Source organism: Tubulanus polymorphus, chromosome 2, assembly GCF_964204645.1.
Source record: "Tubulanus polymorphus chromosome 2, tnTubPoly1.2, whole genome shotgun sequence".
NCBI classification, from domain to species: domain Eukaryota; kingdom Metazoa; phylum Nemertea; class Palaeonemertea; order Tubulaniformes; family Tubulanidae; genus Tubulanus; species Tubulanus polymorphus.
The window spans coordinates 20,042,861-20,060,014 of record NC_134026.1 but is presented as its reverse complement, the minus strand read 5'-3'; the positions used below and the strand labels follow the sequence as shown (position 1 = coordinate 20,060,014).

Here is a 17,154-nt window from a genome sequence, read left to right as displayed (position 1 = left end):
GTAGAGTGGCACCACCAATGAATGAGTTTTCTGCTTTGTACATGTAATAGCTATCCTGACCTGTTTTCGTTGAAAACAGGTCTGGATAGCTTTTATATTCTAACACTGAATACCGAGAGAACTTCAAAATGCACACCCGGTACTGGAGTATGCAATTTTGATTCATGAGCAATTATTCGTAGTTTTAAATGGACTGTGTATGTAGAATGCTGCGCTTTTGTAGGTTGAAAATTGACTGAATATTATGATATATTATCATATACATTAAATATATTTTTTCCCTCAGAAAAAATCAAGATTTTCTCCCGACTATGGTGGCTGATTCGGGCCATTACATAAAATTCCTGGTCCAATCATAGATACTCTCTGAAATAGAGCAGGAATGATAAGAATATATTTCCAAGTTACTGCCTACGATTTGTATATACATTTTATATATCTATACCTTATCGAAGGCAATAAGATTTTCAACTACATCGATCTTTTCCAGTAGAATATTTGTGACCTCACCGCTACCACAGCCGATGTACAATACGTTCCTATAACGATTCTGCTGAAATTCAATCGACGATAGAATATCTGTGGCCAATTGTCTTTGCGGATCAGAATTATTTGAATAAAATTCACCGTCAACATCCATTTCGCCGGTCCTTCTGGGTCGGAGGTGGGATTAACAGCACTAGAATATCAACATCTCGTATAAAATGTGTTTGAATTTAGTCTATATATTATCGTGACTGTCACACATCAAAATGTGGTGTGAACAAATAACTATTTCTTAGAATTTTCCTTGCATTTAAATCGACCTTGATATTCTTATCAATGTAGGTTCAATGGAGGCTGATAAGGGCCATAGCGAAAAATTTCTGGTACGCAAATCAGGGCGCCAGAACGACAGAAAGCCAAAACTACGAAAAACGTCCAATTTTCTCTGAAAGTTCGTTTTGGTGCGCCAAAACAAAGAATATTCCGTTTTGGCGCTCCCGCCAAAACGAACTTTCATTTTGGTGCCCCCTCCAAAACAACGAAAAACGTCGAAATTTCTCTGAAAGTTCGTTTTGGCGCGCTAAAACAAAGATTATTCCGTTTTGGCGCCCCACCAAAACAACGAAAAACGTCGAAATTTCAGAGAAAATTTGACGTTTTTTTTTCGTTTTGGTGTTTTGGCGTTCTGGCGCCCTGATTTACATACTAAAAATTTTTCGCTATGGCCCTTATCAGCCACCATAGTAATAACTATTTGTCAAGAGTATTTCTTCTTTTCGGGAAAATTGTTCATTTGATGTCTAATCGGCCAGACTTTTCAGAATAGTTCATTATTGGAACGATAACCACACTTAAATGTGGTGAACGGATAATAAGATAAAAACCCACTATCTACAGATTAAAAGAATTTAAAAGCAAGAATTTATTAATTCACCCTAGAGATCATCGTCAGGTGTGCACACCTGACGATGATCTCTAGGGTGAGATCGAAACGTCGTGTATTCTATATATTTTAGATTGAATAAATAAATTCTTGTTTTTAAATTATTTTAATCTGTAGATAGTGGGTTTTATCTTATTAATCCATTATTGCCGATCTGGCTTGTTTCGGCGTATGGGACTTGAAATTTATAACATCTTATTTCGATTATCGATTAACAACGAAATATGGATTTCGAATAAAGAGTTTTACTTTTATCTCCTTTCAAATGTGGAGACGTATTTGCTTTTTCACCGTCGAATGAAATAAGCGTGGAAGAATGTATGGCTATGTGTGCATAAAAATCTCCGACACGCATGTTGGCGAAATAGAAATACACTAATCGTAATCAATATATTTTTGTAATTTATTTTATTTGCATATAAGCAATGATATTTTTGGAACGAATGTGAATCTTTCCATTGACATCAGGTGGTAAACTTTTCAAGTATAGATTCAATGCATCGTCCAAAAATTCAGACGATTTTGAGTCCGGAATTCGCTTCAAAGGCAGAAGTGCGCTAAACCAACCTGGAATGATAGAACCATCGCGGTGATATTGAATATATACTGAGTACAAGAAGCGGGTTTAAATATGAATTCCCTATCAAACAGGAGACCTTTGGCACACTGACGACCAGGAAGAATGAAATCATCATTCGTCTCTGCAAATCGTTTGAGAGTAAACCCTAATGATTCGGCCATTCTTCGGTATCCAGTGGGTACATCGGGATATCTCCATTCGCTATATTCTTCCCAATCTGGATGGAATAACCATGCCGGCGTAAATCCCTGAAATTCACGAATGTTCAGATTAATCTTCGATGCTGTGAATAAAATATAGACTCGCAGAGAAACCGTGTTAATCTGGTGTAGAATAAATACAACGAGACGGATAGCTTTCGAGTGACTCATCCGCCTGCTGATGAAGATGCTATTCGCAAGTAGCGTAAGCTCGTGCGTCAAATATAAGATTTAACCGTAAAAGTACTATCCGTCTCGTTGTATTTAGAACACAGACTATAATGCGAGTCACCACTAAAACGAACCATCAAATTCCTACCTGAAAGTATGGAGACCATTTCGCTGTTTTCATTATATCAAGTACGCGAACGAACGATGAAATGTGAGGCATATTGACGAAAACTTCACCATTCGGGGATAATAAAGATTTTATATTTTCCAAGTTTTTATATTGATTACGAGTCCAGTGTAGTGTTTGAAACGATGTTATCAGGTCAAATTTCTGTTGCCATTCCGGCTTGAACGTTTCAGGTTTGGTGACGTCAGCTACGGAATATTCAATTTTAGGATTCGGATTTTTTGATCGAGCGAATTCAACCATAGATTCACTCTGAAATTAAACAAGGACGAATATCAGAAGTTGAAAAGTCACTACCTACCGTTATTGTATGCATTTTGTATATCTACCTTGTCGAAAGCAATTAGATTTTCAACTACATCGATCTTTTCAAGTAGAATATTTGTGACCTCACCGCTACCACAGCCGATGTCCAACACGTTCCTATAACGATTCTGCTGAAATTCATTTGACGATAGAATATCTGTAGCCAATTGTTTTTGCAGATCAGAATTATTTGAATAAACCTCACCGTCAGCGTCCATATTTTTGCCGATGGAAGAGTTGAGATTATCAACAAAATTGATTATCAGAATATAATTGTGTACGGTACTGTGCGTACATGTTTTTCTTGAATCGAGTCTATCGTTTTCGTGAATGGCAAAGATTTATATAGAAGACTCTTCGCATTCAAATCGACCTTCGTATTTTCTCAATGTAGACCTTGTGTGAACATATTGATATCTGAATAACCATAGAAGCGATAACACTAAAAACCTCATTTTCTAATGAGTAAATACAGTTTATTAACACGAACGCTTTCGGGATCATATGCCCTCATCAGGTGAAATACAAGTGAATCAAATGATTAAACTACAGGTTTATATACAACATAAGTTACAAAATTACAAGTGCGAACTTCTAAGCTAATTACAAACCAAGTATTTAATTACAAGCTAATTATTTGAATACATTTAAGATAAAGGATGAGCCGTTTTGGAATATTGTTGATTTAAAGAGGGTCGTTGTGCCTAATAAACAGGGCCTCCCTAATTTTACAGTCGAGATCAGATGAGCCTTTGTCTAGAATTTTGAATTTGTTATCACTGAATTCCTGATCACAAGTGTGACAAATTGCGAGATGTTGTCCAATCGCAGAAGTCTTTGATCTGTGTTCTTTAATCCTGATGGATTAGGTGGCTTCGATTAAGAAATTGTATTGGCCGGCTGAAATTCAGAGCTCGAAGTGTTTGATAGGATATCGTCTCGGATAAATGATCTTGTCCACCAAAAAGTAACGCAGATAGACGCTTCTATTGTTAACCTTCTAACCAACAAAAGCAATGGAATTTATTCCCAGCTTTTATATCACTTTGTCCTAAACTCTTTTTGCTAAAAACACAGGGATCGTACTCTCAGCTGGATAATTTGCGTTTTCGAAATTGGCTTCCTTTTAATCTAGCCAAACGCGGGAAATCAAGTTAGAGGACTTTTACATCAACATATACCCGAGAAAAAAAAAGCTACAATAAACTTTCGGACTATTTACACGCTGAAAACGACCAAAAATATAAAAAAATTGACAAATGATCTTCAATCCTTGTAACTTCCAAAATCTCGATGTATTAATTAGACAGCCAACAAAATAAAACCCAATCAGTCGCTTGCCGGTTCAGGCTGCTTGGATGTTTGTTTGAATGAACCGGAACCGAAATTTCCAATTATGTGCTTCGATTTTGAAAAAAAATTATGTAACCTCGACGAACGACATATCAATTTAACATCCCGCGTGTAGACCAGGAAGTGTTCCCTATGTGATACAGTAGAAACTGAGGTACATTTTGTGATGGAGTGCCCAAAGTATTCAGCTACTAATGTACAGTTTATTCAGATTCTCACGTCAACTAAGCTAGCTAAAGACCTAGGTCGTTTCTGCTATGCGGGTTTCATCAAGACGACATTATAATTCCATCGATCATCTATTGTATTAATTACCTTTTACCTCTTATACATGTGGAATTTGTAATATAAGTGCTATTCTTGTTTAGTGCTAAGTTTTGTTATAACAGTTTATATATATATATATATATATATATATATATATATATATATATATATATATATATATATATATATATATATATATATATATATATATATATATATATATATATATTCTATTTTCTTCCTCATCTTGTTAATATTCTTGTCACTTATGGTCATGTAATATTGTTTATTTAAGACAATAAACATTAATTGAATTGAATTGAATTATCAACTACATTCTGGTACTTCGATTTCCCATTTCCAAATCAAGCCCCCTGTTTCGCTCCCGGCAGGTGTGGTGGGTTTGTAAGGGACACCAAAACAGAATATCAAACGAAATCTACCAATCAAATAAATTATAGGGTCAATCCCTATTTTAAGATAAAAACGGGGCCCACTTATCTGCCCTGAATAATCGTTCTTCGCAGTGCCGTGGACTTCGGGAAATGATGCCAAACTTTCCGGCGCATTGGGACAATCCGTCGGATAAGGAAATAAATCAAGCGGTCCTATATTGCGACTAAGGACACACACCGAACTCCATATCATGCTGACACCATATTTTATTTGTTTTGCAAATTCACTAGGACGTGTTTTGAATAAAATCGAATCTTTCCATTTTCGTTCAGCGGTAAACTTTTCAAATATAGATCCAGCGCGTCGTCTAAAAATTCAGACGATTTTGAGTCTGGAATTCGCATCAAATGAAGCAAAACTGCGCCGAAAAAACCTAAAAAGTATACGACGATGACTGTTAACCCTATGCCTGTTTGTGAATGACGCAGTTTATTTTGGAATTCCAAATATATACCTTTTGCAGATTGACGATCAGGGAAAATGTAATTTTGAACATCTTCCGTGCATTGGTTAACCGTGAAACCTAATGATTCAGCCATTCGTCGGTATCCGGTGATTTCATCGGGATATCTCCATTCACGATATTCTTCCCAATCGGGATTAAATGACCACGACGGTGTGTATCCCTACAAACACGAAACATTCTCAGTTCGTCGGTAACAACGTCGAAAGGGCTCGAAAAACCTAATACATTTTATGAAGTGGGAAATGTTGGTTCGTTGTTTACCTGAAAGTACGGAGACCATTTTACCGAGTTCATTATATCAGACATGTAAATGATCGATGACGTGTACGGCACATAGAATAAAACTTCACCATTCGGGGATAACAAAGATTTTACATTTTCTAAGTTTTTGTATTGATTCTTAGTCCAATGTAGAACGTGGAACGATGTTATCAGGTCGAATTTCTGTTGCCATTCCGGCTTGAACGTTTCGGGTTTGGTGACGTCAGCTACGGAATATTCAATTTTAGGATTCGAATTTTTTGATCGAGCAAATTCAACCATAGATGCACTCTGAAATAATAATCAAGTTCATTGTTTCCGAAAACAAAATCTTTCGCAAAATCTAAACAAAATCAAAAAGCTCGTTTCATGGGGAAGAGATGTTATATCCCACCATAAGCCTATGCCTTTTTACCTTATCGAAAGCAAAAATACGGTCAACTCCGTTGATCTTATTTTGTAGAAAATTCGTGACCTCACCGCTACCACAGCCGATATCCAATACGTTCCTATAGCAGTTTTGTCGAAAAAACCCGGGCAACGTTAGAATATCTCTAACACATTGTTTTTGAAAATCGGAATTGTTTGAATAAAGTTCACCGTCAAAATCCATTCTTGCTATGAGGTCGGGAGAGTAGAGTGGCACCGCCAATGAATGAGTTTTCTAGGTTGCTATCCTGACCTGTTTTCGTTGACTTTCGTTGACGTTTTATATCCTAGCACTGGAAGAATATCGAGAGAACTTCAAAATGCACACCCGGTACGGAAAGTATGCAATTTTGATTCATGAGCAATTATTCGTAGTTTTAAATCGACTGTATAATCCAGTAGAATCCTGAGCTTTTGTAGGTTGAAAATTGACTGAATATTATGATATATTATCATAGACATTAACTATTTTTTTCACTCAGAAAAAATCAAGATTTTCTCCCGACGCTAATGAAATCTATTTTCTGTGAGAAAATGCTGAGATTTCACTCCGCGCTAGAAATCTTGCATTAATATGGAAAATCGAAATTCTTGCGAGAAAAAACGTGACAGAAAACTCACCTGACAAGGGAAAATTTATTCTTTAATCACAGCTGATCAATAAAAGTTTTTTTTAGAGCCACAGAACTACGTAAGCCCCTAGTTGACATACGAGATCATTTTTCACAATTTCGACTTATTATCTCGAAATTCGACATAAGTCGAAATTCGACTTAATAAATCGACTTTCGACTAATATCTCATATGTTATATCTCATATCTCGAATGTCGTCTGAGGTCTTCCATAGAAATTGTGAAAAGATTATCTCGTAAGCCAAGGGGCTTTCGTACAGAACTAAGCTCAAGTTCAAGTTCAAGTTCAAGTTCAAGTTCAAATTTATTTCACAGAAAGCATAACGGGCTATCTACACAGGTTGAGACAAAACAAACAATAAAATTTACAATTTAAAAAAAAGCACAATTATAAAGAGAGAGAGAGAACAGTTGCTTTCAGTGGGGGCTAAGCAAAGCCTTTAGGCCGCTGTCGCAAGCACCCAGGGAAAAAAACGAAAGGGAAATGAAGAAACAAAGGAGAAGGAAATGAGAGTTGATGATTTTTGATAATCTCAGGAGAGTTTATATGAGTAAGCTAGAGTTCAGGAGAGTGAGCAATTATAACAATTAGAGTTGTTACATTGATGGATATCATTGTAGGCGGAGGTGAGATATGGTATGAGTTTACGTTTTAAATTTTGTTTGCTTGTTTGTAGGATGTCATTGGAAAAAGGTAGTTTTCGCCAGATGTTTGAAAGAATGTTTTGAGGTGAATTTTGATGCGGGGTTGGCGGTGTTTGTTTTGAAAATAAAGAATATGCGTGGTCTAAATATATGCTTTTTCTGATGTTGACTAAAGGAGACAAGTTTTCCGCGGTGAAGTAATTAGAAAAGTAATGGGGTGAAGATTTGATGGTGTTTTGAATAAAAAGTGCGGTTTTAAGGATGAGGACATCATTGATTTTGAGGATTTCAAGATTTTTAAAAAGTGGGTCTGTGAGTGCAGTGTACTTAGAGTTGGTGATTATTCGAACAATCTTCTTTTGGATTAGGAGGCATTTTTTATTATAAGGCGAGTGACCCCAAGCCAACAAGCCATAGTTCAAATGAGGATAGACTAAGGTGTAGTAAAGAGAAAGTAAATTCTGTGCGTCAAGGATGTTTTTAGTTTTGTTTATGATACCAGTAATTTGGGAAATTTTCTTGTGTATTTTTCCAGTTCAGATTTTCGTGTATAGTCAAACCGAGGAAATCTATTTGTTTCCCTATCCGATGCTGATTCGGTGAGCACTGGTAGGTTCGCTCCGAGAGGTTCCGTCTCGCTTTTACGCCGGTGGATCCTCATTTACGTGGTGCATCATACCATAGAATAGTTCTATGATCATACACTATGCAGACAGTAAACAGATGTGTAGCGGAAATTCCTGTTAAATAGTTTAAAATGTTGTCGTTAATGTATAGTTTGTTTTTCCGCTACGGAGCCCTCCTCATGTTTTTTAATTGTAATGTTTTTGGGCGATAATTAGCTCGCCCCTTTCATTTCACATTCTGTGCACCTCATTTTCTCTGCATATAGTAGTATAATTAATTTCAGCTTTTAATAATCAAAACTTTAGGTTGATCACTTTTCGCTCTCACCTTATTCTACTATGTAAGATCCCGATTTACTATTTGTACAGTCGTCTAAACTTTTAAACTCGGAGCTTTTGCTCGGCGGCCATGTTTTTGTGCTGTGTGACGTCATCCTCCATGCACGGTGACGTCACACTGCGCGGAATCTATAAAAATGGGTCAGCGCGCGCAAACGTCACTCTCGTCTCGACCCACATTGATTTGAGGTAAACAATAACACGCGCTCTCCTGGCCTGGGGCAACCCAGGTCAGGCCGGGCTCTGACGTTAGTCAACTCGACGATATGTACCTATTTTTAATCCATCGGGAATAGTCAACCTGGCGGCTTTTTCCTTTTACCTTTTTACTTTTATGCCATGGCATGAGCATTATTTTGGGTCTTCGTGGGCCTAAATTTAGCGACCATTGAGTCATTAATCGTGGATTTTTGCAAGGAAGGAGAGATCCTTGCACTAGCCCTTTTATAGATTATAAATAATTTATAACTAAGATAGATTATGATTTATTTTGAAACAATTTATTTAACCTTTTTTTTTATTTGAATGAGGTGTACAATTCAATTATTGTGATAAAAACTTCACGTGCAATATGTAAATATGTATATAAATTATACAGTAGTTATCCGTTTCTGAAATAATAATTTTCTATATTATTCAATACAAGACTTATCACTGTCGTGGGGGGTGGCTTCTGGACGAAGTAGGATCCACTTTCTTGAGGCCAGGTTTATAAATCTTATTCTTAATGAAGTGGCGAGTGTCGGGGTGTCTTTAGACACATAGATGGGGGCAAGATACTACGCCAGGAGGAGGAGATCGTGCAGGGAGGCACTCGATATGATGTTACACCTCGAGGACCTGAGGAAAAGATGCGCCGGAGCTCGGGTGACTGTGAGGTTCCGACATCGAGTCAAGGGCCCTGACTCGATAGACCTCATGGCGGACACCTGTCCTGTCTGGTCCGTGTAATTGGGTCAATAGCTAAGACTTACCTCTGACACTCGCTTCCTTCTCTCCTATTCCTTTTTTACGAACTATAAACTTTTTGTCTCTGAAGCTGTCCATCCCTTCGGCGGAAACTTTCTGAGGATTTCCCCTTTGTAGTTCCACTCCCCGGGACTACAGGACCAAGGCGGACCCTGTAGCCACGCTTATTGAGGAGACCTGAAGATCACGACACCTATCGGTCGCTACCAGAGGATGACACTAAATCGCGGACGCGTACCGGCTACAAATTGGTGGCAGCGGTGGGATGGATTGCTTTCAGAGACTTTTTTTTTTTAAATTCACTATTTTTTTTTGGTTCTCTTACCCTTCCCATGACAGTGATTACCATATATAATAACACTTAAACATTAGGCGCATTAGTTAGTTATACTAAAATACATACAAATTGCGTGACGCGTGAAATGACTCTAGTTTCTCTTATCTAATACGATAGGTTTTCGTATAGTCCGGAAATACTATTAACGCAATTATGAGTCGTCGTGAAACTCGAGGGATGTCTCGAAGTGTGACGCGGAGTCGTAGCTCCGAGAGTTTGGTCCTAGGAGACAGAGCTTTGTTGCCTGCTGAGCTCGTAAACCGAAGTTCTGGAGACTATCCTGATGCCGGGGCCGCTAGACCCGCTGATGCTCCAGTCGTTGATGAGTTTCCTCGACCTGTTGAAGTGAACAGGTCTCGATCTTCCCACACTGATGTTTCGGGTCAAGTGTCCCGTATTTTGACCTGCAAAATAAAACCTGAGTGTTACAATGGTGATGAACCGTGGAATGATTACTTTTTAACGTTCGAGACAGTGTCTCGTCTGAATGGATGGGACTCGCCAACTAAAGCTGATATGCTGTTTTCTCATCTACGTGGTGCTGCCAGACAATTAGCTTGCAATCTGATGGGAGATAAAATAACTAATTATTTTCAATTATGTGCAGCTCTGGAGAGTAGATTCGGACCAAGCCATAGAGCAGAAATTCATCTTGCAGAATTACGATCTCGTCGACGTAAACGAGGCGAGTCGCTGAGGGAACTTGGTCAGACGATCATTTCTATGGGAAGATTAGCCTATCCGGACTTGACCCCAAAACAGAGGGAACGCCTCTGTCGGAACCATTTTATCGAGGCCCTTCCAGAAGTCGAGACTCGGGTTCTGATGTATCAGAAGGATACATGCTCATATGATGCACTGGTAAATTATGCGCTCGAATTAGAGAGCATACACGCGATGGAAAATAATCGACACCATGAGAACGTCAGGTCGCAAATAAACGCGGTCACCTCCACGCCTGTCGCGAACTCTGATGATTCCAGGGCTATCCAACAACTGACGGATGCTGTTACCCGGTTGGCCGCTGACGTCCGGGCTATTAAAACGCAGAACCCAACCTCTGCAGAAAATCGAAGATGTTTTAACTGCGACCAACAGGGCCACATCCGAGTCAATTGTCCCCACCTCGGAGGTCGAAGACAAGCTCCCAATAGACCATGGGAACAATCCAAGTCGAGTTACACAAAGAAGCAGGGAAACTAGATACCGTTACTCCTGAGAGGGAAGGGGTAACACCCGGACAGACACATCCTCACCTACCTATCGAATTTAATCAGCCAGGAAAGATCAAGGTTCTTTCATATGAGAATGCTTTACCTGAATCTATACATCTGTCTGCAAGAATTCTCGGCCGTGACACGAAGTATTTAGTAGATACGGGCGCACACTTCACAGTGTGGAGTAAGAAATTATTTTCTGAAATCAGCGAAAAGAAGAAACTCACCTTGAGGGACACAAAGTATAATTTATATACTGCTGATAATAGCTCCCTGGATGTCGCAGGGACAGCTAGAGTTCCGTTGGGTCTCTTTTCTTCTAACATAATGTGGGACGTGATAGTCGCTGACATCACAGATGATGCTATTCTAGGAATGGATTTTCTTGTCGCATATGACTGCCATATCCACCCGGGTACCGGCACTGTGACATGCCGGGGGAATCAAGCTTTTTCTAATCCGACGGGCCATCTCGAACAGAACTCTACCTACGTTCGTAACTATGAGAAATTAGTCTTACCTCCGAATTCTGAAGTTGTGGTATCGGGTCATGTAAAGACGGCGTTACCACCTGGACAATGGGGTTTAATAGAATCTAGCAACAACTGGAGGCTAGGGCCAGAAGTACTCGTCGCTAAAGAGGTCGTTAATATAAATAGTAGTCATATTCCTGTTCGTATGGTGAACCTTAGCTCGCATCCGAAGATCATTCATAAAGGGACACCCTTAGGGGTAATCGGACAAATTTCTAAAATATATACTGAAACTAGTACATCGAAAACGTCGAATTCAAACGACCAATTACCTGAATTTCTACAAGATTTGTACCACCGGAGTTGCGAAGGTCTGTCCACTGATGAATGTCACGATGTGAAACAACTACTATCTGAATTTTCGGACGTTTTCGCCTCCTCTAATTTAGATCTTGGAGAGGCCTCAGAGACTTCACACGTCATCGACGTAGGTAACGCTGTTCCGACAAAACAACGCTTTCGGCGGTTGCCCCTAGCAACACAAGAAGAAGTCAATAAGTTAGTCGATGACATGCTGAAAGCACGCGTGATTGAAGAATCTGATAGTCCGTGGTGCAGCAGTATTGTCGTGGTTCGTAAGCCGGATAACACTATTCGACTGTGTTTAGATTATCGTGATGTTAATGCTGTAACCAAGGCAGATAGTTATCCTTTACCTATTATCAACGACACTATCAGATCACTGGCTGACGTGAAGTACCTCAGCACCCTTGATCTAGCATCGGGGTACTGGCAGGTGAAGGTACACGAAAACTCTAAGGAAAAGACAGCTTTTGTTGTGGGCGGGAAAGGCCTATACCAATTCCGTAAGATGCCCATGGGCTTGAAGAATAGTGGTGCCACGTTTCAAAGGCTAATGGAAAAGGTATTCAGAAGTCTTATCCCAGAAATTGCTCTGGTTTACCTGGACGACGTTATTGTTCATGCTGGTAGTTTCCTTGGGATGATGACCAACCTACGTACTGTCTTCAAGTGTCTGCGACAGGCTGGCCTAAAACTAAAACCTAAGAAATGTGAGCTGTTTAGAACGTCAGTCAATTTTCTTGGACACCATATCTCCGCTGATGGTATATCATGTTCAGAAAGCAAAATCGAAATAATCCAGAATTGGCCCACTCCTAAAAACGTCACAGAGACTCGATCTTTCCTTGGTTTAGCATCATACTATCGGTCGTTTTGCCAAGGGTTCGCTGAAACTGCAAAACCTCTTCATCGGCTGACGGAAAAGGGGAGGGAATTCAGATGGGATGTCCAATGCGAAGAAGCTTTCCGTGAGCTGAAGTCAATTTTGACTCACTCACCAGTTCTGGCTTTTCCCGATCCAAGGTTACCGTTTATCCTGGACACTGATGCGTCAGCATTCGCAATTGGAGGTGTCGTCAGTCAAGTTCAAGAGGGCAAGGAGAGAATTATCGCCTGTGCTAGCCGTTGTTTAACGAAAGCCGAGAGGAATTATTGCGTGACCCGCAGGGAGCTTTTAGCTGTCGTCGCCTTTGTAAAACAGTTCAAATATTACCTTGCCGACAAGAAATTCACAATCCGGACTGACCATTCATCCTTGAGGTGGCTGATGTCGTTTAAAGAACCAGAAGGCCAAGTAGCTCGCTGGATATCTCTACTGAGTGCATACCAGTTCGACATCGTACACCGACCGGGTCGAAGCCATGGTAACGCTGATGCTCTATCGCGCATGCCCTGTCGTCAGTGCGAGAGGATTGAAGGAATCTGTTCTGAAAAACAAACACCAATATCTGTGAGGAAACGAGCAGTTAAGAAAATGACAATTCACAACGACAAGCCGTATTCCTACAGCGAGTTCTTACCGTCGTCAGAGTGGTCACTCGAGAATATGAAACTAGAACAGGGGAAAGAAAGAGACTTGAAATGGGTCCTTGCTCACATCCGAGATGATGAACGCCCCGGATGGCATCAAGTTTCCTCACAAGGTGTTGCCTGCAAATTTTATTGGACCCACTGGAATGATCTGAAAATGATTGAGGGGCTCTTACACATTATAAAGAGAAGAGAAGGTTACCCGGACTCAACTCTATTAATCTTACCTGAAAAGTTTAGGAAGCAAGTCCTCGACCATATTCATTCATCTGCAGTCGGGGGTCACTTTGGTGTCAAAAAGACCCTCTTTTTAGTTCACGATCGTTTTTTTTGGCACGGTATCGGTGATGACGTAAAGTGTTTCTGTAGAGGGTGTGATAAGTGCGCTTCAAAGAAGTCCTCCAGTAGATTAAAAGCACCCATGAACAACTATCTGGTAGGCCAACCTATGGAGAGAGTATCGATGGATATATTGGGTCCATTACCTGAAACATATGATGGAAACATCTATATATTAGTTATTGGTGACTATTTTACGAAGTGGATCGAAGCATACGCAATTCCGAACCAAGAAGCAGTAACTTGCGCCCGGATACTCGTAGACGAGTTTATTACTCGATTTGGCGTCCCCAGAATCATACATTCGGACCAAGGTCGAAACTTCCAGTCCAAATTGATGGCGGAAGTGTGTGAACTCCTTCAAATCCATAAAACCAGAAGTACCGCATTTCGACCCCAATCGAATGGAATGATCGAACGTAATAACCGAACATTGTTAATGTGTCTGTCTTTTAAGGTTGAAGAAAACCAGATGGACTGGGACCAACACTTACCATACGTCACCATGGCGTACAGGGCGACGATACACGATGCAACTGGGTTTAGCCCAAACCGATTGATGTTGGGTCGCGAAATTGACCTACCCATTGACGTTATCACAGGTGGTCCTCGCTGCGAAATTCCAGTCATCAGCAGTCAATACGTTATTGAAATGAAGCACCGGTTATCAGAGTCTTTTCACGAGGTCCGCATACAAACTCATAAGCGAGCTGAAAGAAACAAAACACAATACAATGTCAAATCTAAACCACACACATTTGCGATAGATTCTAGAGTCTGGCTGTATACCCCTTCCACAATGCCGGGTAGAACGAAAAAGCTATCATGCTTATGGTCTGGGCCATGTACCATACTTGAGAATTTTAACGATGTAATTTTTCGTGTCAGGCTTCCCTCCGGGAAGGAGAAATGCGTCCATAGTGACCGATTAAAAGAGTATCTCGTAACTAATGATGTCTTTTCTCGAGGCAACGATGTTTCACCTAGCGACGATCCAAATCTCAACTGTCAACCGTACCAAACGAGAACTGGGCGTCCTATTCGCCCACCCAAACGCATGGGTTGGGACTGAGACTGTTGTTCTAATCTCTGGCCTGTTTTCTTTCCTTTCAGTTGAAGTCATGAAGACTAACGCAATGAAAGAGAACCGACGACCCGCAAATTGGTACTGCAAGTATTGCAAGCGAAAATTTTCTGCCAATTACAACAAGAAGAGACATCTCGAGTTTTATTGTGCACCGTACAAATCTCGGGCTGGTTCGTCTCCATTTATATTTAAGAGGTTCTATAGATGTATGACGCGCGGTGAAGGAGCGGAAGACCGGGAAGAGGTGAAAGCTCACATAGAAACCAAACACTATAAGATTTTCAAAGACAATGGATCGAAATACCTAGGCTTAATCAAGCTGCTCGAAGAATCGGAGTCGAAACCGGTATTAAAAAGCGCGGTCTCGAAAATAAATACAGACCCCGCACCCGCGGCCGTAAAATCGACAACGAAAGATGAAGAAAATTTTGCAGACATGCCGATACTAACCTTGGATGACATGGACATCGAATTTGCCAAATTGTTCGATGACCTCGACGATGTCATTCCGGAACCTGCCGATTCTGTTCCAATTACGAAACCGTCCGTGAACGAAGACCATGTATCAAGAACTGTATTGATAAGTAAGAGGAAACCCGTCGAACCGGTAGCCATTAATAATCAAATTCCGATTCCGTCCGATTCCGCATCTTCCGTTTCTACAGATATGCCCACCGCAAACGACGCGTGGAAACTAATTCCTTTAGACAACTCAACAACAGCGCCCAGCGATCCGCGAGTTCCGATTCGTGTCATTCACCGGCATGAACTGTGGGGCGGCACTATTTCGATTGAGGGTCGACCCGGTGACCGATTTGACTGCAAATTTTGTACAATTCAAGAAGAGATGAAAGACCGTATGATCGAAAAACTTTGCGCCTAGTTCGTGATCGTAGAAGTCCTGCTGACTGTTAATGTAATATTGTTGATGTAACGTATTTTATGTGATAATGTATTTTCCTTTTTTTTATATGTAGTTTGGTCGCCTGTTCTGAATGGGGCATTCAGGGCTGGTGGGGGGCTGTGTAGCGGAAATTCCTGTTAAATAGTTTAAAATGTTGTCGTTAATGTATAGTTTGTTTTTCCGCTACGGAGCCCTCCTCATTTTTTTTAAATGGAATGTTTTTGGGCGATAATTAGCTCGCCCCTTTCATTTCACATTCTGTGCACCTCATTTTCTCTGCATATAGTAGTATAATTAATTTCAGCTTTTAATAATCAAAACTTTAGGTTGATCACTTTTCGCTCTCACCTTATTCTACTATGTAAGATCCCGATTTACTATTTGTACAGTCGTCTAAACTTTTAAACTCGGAGCTTTTGCTCGGCGGCCATGTTTTTGTGCTGTGTGACGTCATCCTCCATGCACGGTGACGTCACACTGCGCGGAATCTATAAAAATGGGTCAGCGCGCGCAAACGTCACTCTCGTCTCGACCCACATTGATTTGAGGTAAACAATAACACGCGCTCTCCTGGCCTGGGGCAACCCAGGTCAGGCCGGGCTCTGACGTTAGTCAACTCGACGATATGTACCTATTTTTAATCCATCGGGAATAGTCAACCTGGCGGCTTTTTCCTTTTACCTTTTTACTTTTATGCCATGGCATGAGCATTATTTTGGGTCTTCGTGGGCCTAAATTTAGCGACCATTGAGTCATTAATCGTGGATTTTTGCAAGGAAGGAGAGATCCTTGCACTAGCCCTTTTATAGATTATAAATAATTTATAACTAAGATAGATTATGATTTATTTTGAAACAATTTATTTAACCTTTTTTTTTATTTGAATGAGGTGTACAATTCAATTATTGTGATAAAAACTTCACGTGCAATATGTAAATATGTATATAAATTATACAGTAGTTATCCGTTTCTGAAATAATAATTTTCTATATTATTCAATACAAGACTTATCACTGTCGTGGGGGGTGGCTTCTGGACGAAGTAGGATCCACTTTCTTGAGGCCAGGTTTATAAATCTTATTCTTAATGAAGTGGCGAGTGTCGGGGTGTCTTTAGACACATAGATGGGGGCAAGATACTACGCCAGGACGAGGAGATCGTGCAGGGAGGCACTCGATATGATGTTACACCTCGAGGACCTGAGGAAAAGATGCGCCGGAGCTCGGGTGACTGTGAGGTTCCGACATCGAGTCAAGGGCCCTGACTCGATAGACCTCATGGCGGACACCTGTCCTGTCTGGTCCGTGTAATTGGGTCAATAGCTAAGACTTACCTCTGACACTCGCTTCCTTCTCTCCTATTCCTTTTTTACGAACTATAAACTTTTTGTCTCTGAAGCTGTCCATCCCTTCGGCGGAAACTTTCTGAGGATTTCCCCTTTGTAGTTCCACTCCCCGGGACTACAGGACCAAGGCGGACCCTGTAGCCACGCTTATTGAGGAGACCTGAAGATCACGACACCTATCGGTCGCTACCAGAGGATGACACTAAATCGCGGACGCGTACCGGCTACAGATGAAACCGCTT

The 17,154-nt window shown here is 40.5% G+C and overlaps 2 protein-coding genes and 1 long non-coding RNA gene across 7 annotated transcripts; all 3 read right to left on the bottom strand.

Moving 5' to 3' along the window:
• Positions 1–1,832: 1,832 nt before the first annotated feature.
• On the bottom strand, positions 1,833–4,572 carry LOC141899013 (juvenile hormone acid O-methyltransferase-like). The gene is made up of 4 exons (XM_074785164.1): positions 2,897–4,572; positions 2,529–2,819; positions 2,086–2,257; positions 1,833–1,996 (listed from the first exon to the last, which is right to left on the bottom strand). The coding sequence occupies exons 1-4, from the start codon at positions 3,089–3,091 to the stop codon at positions 1,833–1,835; spliced, it is 822 nt and encodes a 273-aa protein (XP_074641265.1). The 5' UTR covers positions 3,092–4,572.
• Positions 4,573–4,737: 165 nt separating this feature from the next.
• On the bottom strand, positions 4,738–8,439 carry LOC141899807 (juvenile hormone acid O-methyltransferase-like). Of its 2 annotated transcripts, none has more exons than XM_074786343.1 (5): positions 8,338–8,439; positions 6,092–6,398; positions 5,677–5,967; positions 5,404–5,575; positions 4,738–5,322 (listed from the first exon to the last, which is right to left on the bottom strand). In XM_074786343.1, exons 2-5 carry the CDS (start codon positions 6,287–6,289, stop codon positions 5,156–5,158), a joined length of 828 nt encoding a protein of 275 aa, XP_074642444.1. In that variant the 5' UTR covers positions 6,290–6,398; positions 8,338–8,439; the 3' UTR covers positions 4,738–5,155. The 2 variants fall into 2 exon arrangements, with proteins under 2 accessions (XP_074642444.1, XP_074642445.1); XM_074786344.1 differs by lacking the exon at positions 8,338–8,439 and adding an exon at positions 7,883–8,073.
• A 424-nt stretch (positions 8,440–8,863) lies between these two features.
• On the bottom strand, positions 8,864–17,133 carry LOC141899806 (uncharacterized). 4 transcript variants are annotated; one of them, XR_012618646.1, is made up of 8 exons: positions 16,901–17,133; positions 14,071–14,286; positions 13,465–13,722; positions 13,228–13,388; positions 12,921–13,134; positions 12,309–12,408; positions 11,677–11,876; positions 8,864–10,058 (listed from the first exon to the last, which is right to left on the bottom strand). It is a non-coding gene; the product is annotated as an uncharacterized LOC141899806 (long non-coding RNA). The 4 variants fall into 4 exon arrangements; XR_012618643.1 differs by having other exon boundaries at positions 12,309–12,401; XR_012618644.1 differs by having other exon boundaries at positions 12,309–12,401; positions 12,921–13,129.
• Positions 17,134–17,154: the final 21 nt, after the last annotated feature.

What these genes read in the sequence shown, in the direction of transcription:
- LOC141899807 (XM_074786343.1), bottom strand. Translation starts at nt 6,289, where the DNA reads ATGGATTTTGACGGTGAACTTTATTCAAACAATTCCGATTTTCAAAAA. An exon ending in GTATTTTTGCTTTCGATAAG is followed by an intron (nt 5,968 to 6,091) that starts GTAAAAAGGCAT and finishes TTATTATTTCAG; the next exon opens with AGTGCATCTATGGTTGAATT. An exon ending in AATGGTCTCCGTACTTTCAG is followed by an intron (nt 5,576 to 5,676) that starts GTAAACAACGAA and finishes TCGTGTTTGTAG; the next exon opens with GGATACACACCGTCGTGGTC.
- LOC141899013 (XM_074785164.1), bottom strand. Translation starts at nt 3,091, where the DNA reads ATGGACGCTGACGGTGAGGTTTATTCAAATAATTCTGATCTGCAAAAA. An exon ending in ATCTAATTGCTTTCGACAAG is followed by an intron (nt 2,820 to 2,896) that starts GTAGATATACAA and finishes GTTTAATTTCAG; the next exon opens with AGTGAATCTATGGTTGAATT. An exon ending in TGGTCGTCAGTGTGCCAAAG is followed by an intron (nt 1,997 to 2,085) that starts GTCTCCTGTTTG and finishes CTATCATTCCAG; the next exon opens with GTTGGTTTAGCGCACTTCTG.